At 38.5% G+C, this 5,804-nt stretch overlaps 1 protein-coding gene across 1 annotated transcript in view; it reads right to left on the minus strand.

Annotated features, from left to right (window-relative positions):
- Window positions 1-2,820: 2,820 nt before the first annotated feature.
- The window catches only part of LOC134448085 (coiled-coil domain-containing protein 33-like), a 130,851-nt gene continuing 127,867 nt past the window's right edge, over window positions 2,821-5,804 (minus strand). Inside the window, exon 15 of the mRNA XM_063197843.1 lies at window positions 2,821-2,882. Coding sequence (XP_063053913.1) covers window positions 2,821-2,882 — 62 coding nt within the window. The remainder of the gene's footprint in view (window positions 2,883-5,804) is intronic.

Consider the following 5,804-nt stretch of genomic DNA (forward strand, 5'->3'; position numbering starts at 1 on the left):
CCATACTCAAAATAAAATAGATAGCACTACATTCCGGGAGAACAACAATTATCAAGAGCACAGCAAAATTATGAAAAAGAAAATTACTTAATCCCAAAAGCATAACATGAAACCGACTCTGGTCATATCTGACTATTGTGGCTCACGTTTAGAGTACAGTCCATTACTGAATAGGCCATAAACGCAGACTGAAAAAATATGGTTACTGCATCCAATGTAGCCCTGAAAATACTCTATGCACAGATGGACATAATAGGCAGAGAAGCATAACATTAAGCATGCAGTACAAAATTACTTTAATCATAGTATTAGCTGGCCTCACATAGTAGTTAGGTCTGCATAAATCCCTCTGTAACAGAACTAAAACATATTGGCATGCAGTCCTCACTGTCCTTCTGTCATGAGGTCATGATGATTTAGGGCCTAGCCCAACTCCTGCCAATAATGTCAGTACATTCAAAAATAGGGAGTGGAACACAGAGTATGGGAACACCTACCACCAAACACTACACACAATTAACAATCTGGCACCACAAAGCATCTTACTGCTCACATCGTTACAACAAATAAGATAGGGTGGTTTTTTTTTTTCTTCTTTTTTTTTTAGTAATTTGAGAATCCAATAATATTTGTGGATATGCTTAGGTTACCTTGAGCATTGTGCCTTGCACACACTATACATGCTCTCCAAAAAAAATTTGAATAGGAATTAAAACCATAAGTAGTATATGCTTATCTCCCTCCTGTTGAGACATGGCTTAGCCCATGGCTCCATCAAATTAAAATGAATGACATTTAGTATTACTACTCTCCACTTTCTCACACCATTCCAAAGTTGCGCATTGTCATCACCCAGACATACAGATCACTAGATAAACCAATCAAAATGTAAGAGATAAAAAGAAAGAACACACAACTGCCATTGTAAAATACGCAACTTTAAAAGAAAAATGAAACAACCAGACAGACCCTTTACCTACGGTATAAAGGTCAGACCTTGTCTAACTTTAGGTCAAACGTCGCATGGTTTGAAAGAGAAAGAAAAAATGACATGATACATTTTTGTCTAAAAACATGATAAAATTAGACCAACCTTTCACTATTTGCCTTGTGCAAACACTTAATTTTAATCTTAACTTTTGAATCTTTGTTTGTATGAAGTTTCAATCTCAGATTCATCGTTAGTGTACAGCAGTGGTTCCCAACCTTTTTCTTAGGGGACCCATGTTTTTACTATTTTAAGCTTTGGTGACCGAACCACGCGATCGCCCGCACGAGACGGAGTCACAAGATGCCCTCCGTTTCCTGCGATAACTTATTTTAGTTATTTTATTCCTCAATTCGTCTTTGGTCAAATATAGAATAAATGTTTAATGTAGCACTTACAATTTATTTCGTCTATGCATTTATTAGTTAAATGCTTTGTCTTTTATTCAACATGGGCTATATATATTTAAAACGAAACCCCTTAAAATCAAGAGGGCTCCGCGACCCCCGTTGGATCTTTGGCGACCCATAAGGGGGGTCCCAACCCATAGGTTGGGAACCACTTGTCTACAGGTAGGCCTACTTATCTTCACACAGGAAAGAAAAGGGTGTTTCAAGACCCTTACACAAATTAATTCGAAGTATGGCACGGTTACACATATGGTTTACCCGAAAATAACAAACCAAACAATTCAAAACAGTAATGAAATGAAAATACAGAGAGACAACTGTCTCTTCCTTTGTAAATCAAACAAATGAAATTATAAGGATCCCAACGTCCCCAAATTCAAACTTTTAAAAGCAAGTAGAAAACCTTGACATGTCTCATCACCAGGGGTGGAAAGTAACTAATTACTTTGACTCAAGTATTGTACTTGAGTAGCTTTTATGAATACTTTGTACTTCTTAAGTAATTTTTTAATTAATACTTTTACTTGTACTTGAGTACATTTTGACCCAAGTACTTTACTCAATTACACTGGAACCTGGCCTGAGTACTGAGTAAAAAAAATGACTGAGAGACAAAATGCCATGCATAATAATGACACAATCCGGAAATGAAAGATTGTGCAGGATAGCACACAGCATTTCCACTATTTTACTATCTTGTATCAATGTATTGGATGATGGCTGGTGCCAAGCAAGAGATAGAGGTTATGGAGGACGATATTCAAGAAAATAAACATGACATTCTAAAGAGGAAAGCTAATTAAAAGTAACTAAGTAACTTTTACTCAAATTACATTTTAAGTGAAGTACTTTTTTAATTTTACTTGAGGAGATTTTTAGATAGGTACTTTTACTTGAGTACACATTTTCTGTACTCTTTCCACCTCTGCTCATCACACACCTCATTCAATGCCAGGCACTGCGTGCCAAACATGTGAAGCAATGTTCACACGTATAGTATTAAACTAATGACAATGATAGATATTTGACATAACTTTAAGCTGTGGTATTGTTTTATCATAGGTCGGTGTTCAGTTTTAGGTCACGGGTGCTGCCCCTTTAACTAATCCAACATCACAGGGTCCCTTAGACCAGAGTTCGGTGGGGACTGGTTTTAGCAAATCTTCCTCCTCCTCTGTGAGAAAGAGGTTTCATCTTTCTTCCTCTAACATGTGTATTCCTGATTGCATAGTCACTGTCCAAAACAGGGCTTTTTTGGTCAATTTTGTGGAGGAGCTATACCATGTGTTTAACCCAGTCGCCACCCAATCTCTGACCTCTTCCCCTCTATCCACCAATTTTTCCGCTTCATTCCAATCCAGATTTTTTTTTTTTCTTTGCATAATGGAATATGCGGTGTGCCGTACAATTTGTACAACCCTTTTACAGAGTCTGGCAGTATCTCTGCCGCTGCTGAGGTAGTGTGGACATCTGAATAAAACAATCTGAATAAAACAAAGAAACAAGTCACAGTTAAAAGTCAATCAAAACAAAATGATAACCTAAATTGCTAGCAATGTTTAGCACATGTGATCTAACTCTCAGACCAGGTCCAAATTAGGTTTACTCACAGCACCTTTGGGCCATCAAATAACGCCTGCGTTATTTCAAGATCTCATAAGAACAAGGAGAAAGCTTCATCTATTCTTTAGAAGGAACAAAGACATTTCGGTAGGCCTACAGTAAATCATGAAAGCAAAACTCTTTTGCAAAGTTAACATGTTCAGGATAGTCCATTTAAAACAATAGCATTTAATGCATAAACAACGAGTAGGCCTAATATAGGGCCTAAACAAATAGCCTTCAAAGTCTCTTCAACCTGCTTCAGCTTTTTTTTACATTCAGTTTCACTTTTCCATTGTATATAGGCCTATACAGACGGGGAAAATCTGGCGAACCCAGATTCCACAATTAAATTACACCTCTTTAAACCGTTCAACCTCAACCAATACCCTACTTGCACAAACCATCAAAAAGAGACCATCGCAACGTTACGCTTTTCTTGCACATAAAGGGCCAGGTAGAAAGGGCCCGGTGGCCTTCACCACGGTTGGTGATTTCTCACTTAAGACAATGCATTAAACATTAACAATCAATTAAAAACAGTTGCCTAAAGAAACAAACATAACTCCACAACCCCATTTTCTCCTTCCAAAAATAAATGGGTAAGAATGTGTGGAAAAACAAAATCATGACAAAATTCTAGACCTCAAAGTTGAATTGTAGAATAAAATAAAAGGCTCCTTCTTTTTTTAAAATTTTGTTTCAACATGTGCACTCACAAGCTTCGGCTAACTCTGAACACAATAGAGTACCTCCTAGGGGTGGAACGATTGACAAAATTCACGGTGCGGTTCATATCACGGTATCAAGGTCACGGTTCTCGGTTCTCTACGGTTCTTTTTTAGTTCGTGATAAATGGTGCACTGGGAATATTAAACCCTATTTATTTATATAACTGTAATTATAAAGTGATGTGCAAGTTGAATCAGCTGTCATCAGCCTTTCAAATGCCCTCTTTCAAGTGGCTCATAGAATCGGTATGGTGTGTGAATTGTACGATTTCGGTTTTCGGTGCGGTTTGTACCATCCCTAGTACCTCCACTAAACACCCAAAGTATGTCTTCCACTCTCAGACATATTATAGGCACTCACTCCACAGATACACACTTACACTCCACAGACACATACAACCTCTCTCACACACACACAGTGGGGTGTCCCACTAGGACAATTCATACAACAAATAGGGCCCACACAGACAGACAAACAGAGATCACAGTTGTTAGTAAACAGATCATATTACTATATGGTATCTGAGACATTAACTGCTCAGTGAGTAATCCAAATGGCTGTCATTTGCTTTTTCACACTAGTTTTGCTATAATTTCCGAGTTTTCATATCTACATTTTTTTGTTTGTTTGTGGGCAATGCCTTGCCCAGTGACCCTTTTCTCCACATACAAAGCATTTATCAAGCCTTTTTCTATTCGTACCGCTTTATCCAATAACACAAAGGTGCTATTGCCGTAGGGTCTTCTTTTTTGTACTACTTTCCAGTCTTTACACGATAGTTCTTCCAAGAACTTCTCTCTGTTTTTTGCTTTGCCCCGTTCCCATTTTGAACTAAAATTTGGCCCAGTGGTTCTTTAATACCTGCAGTATTCTAACACTGGGTTTTTGCAACAAGGTAGCGATCAACGACCGTTGTGGTAAGGTTCTCTTCGACCTTCTCAGGTGGAACCTTCTTGCATACGAGCATCCACAAGGGCTCACTACTTTACTCTTGTTGAATTGGAATGAAACACAATCACCTAATGGTAAATGTATTTCCTTTCATACACACTTCCACACTTTTCTCAACGCGGAGAACACAGATTTTAACTAGTTTCTTCTAAACTAGGGGAGTCTGCTCTCCCTTTACTTTACGTAGTCCAGTCTTTAACTTGTTCAACAACACAGAGGAGTCTGGCCTCCTATTTTACCTGATAGAGTCTAGAATTGTCAGGGTTTTACTCTCTATTTACCGTCTTTCACATTCAATCCTTTTGAATAAAAGACCTACTCACAATTCTCTGTTCTCTTGGGGTATTCCGTCAACCCTCAGATCCCAGCCTGCGAGGGAGGGACCAGTCCCGCAAAGGGTCTTAGTGCTGTGGCCACAGTCTTCCTGGATCTCACTCGCACGCTGGAATCGTCAGGTATCTTGGAATCCGGTTCGAAAGGACCAATTAAATGTTAGGTTTAAGCTACCAACATTTATCTCTAATAACCTGTACAGAAGAGTCACAGAGAACTTGAGTTAAATTCAACACTTGCAAGGAGGGTGACCAGGAGACTGCTTTCAGTTACAATGTCCAAGATCACTCTGAAAACAGCCTCCTTCTCCTTACGTTTTATTGAAGGAAAGCCCTAGTTACAATTTCGGTTTCAATTGGTCTAAGGGGAGGGGTAATTAGCTAAACCAGTTGAAACCAGTTTACACAGTAGCATATTTCTTAGCAGAATACCAGTTTACACAGTAGCATATTTCTTAGCAGAATATCTTGTTATTTAGCTGAAACAGACTGAATGTGACCTTGTCCTTTTCTCCTCGCCTAATCAGAGAGCGGAGTTGAAGAACATTCCTGCTCTCTCTCTCTCTCCCTCTCACTCTCTCTGGCCAGCAGGCACAGAGGAACAACAATGACACATTCATAATATACGCACACACATATGCCCTGACTTAAAGCCTGAGTTAGTCAAAGTGGATAACTTATGTATAATTACTCCAACAGTTACCTTCGCCAAGACAAAGTCGGCGAAGGTTATGTTTTGACCGCTGTGTATTTATTTATTTATTTATTTATTTATTTATTTATTTGTTA

Source organism: Engraulis encrasicolus, chromosome 4 (genome assembly GCF_034702125.1).
Source record: "Engraulis encrasicolus isolate BLACKSEA-1 chromosome 4, IST_EnEncr_1.0, whole genome shotgun sequence".
Taxonomy (NCBI): domain Eukaryota; kingdom Metazoa; phylum Chordata; class Actinopteri; order Clupeiformes; family Engraulidae; genus Engraulis; species Engraulis encrasicolus.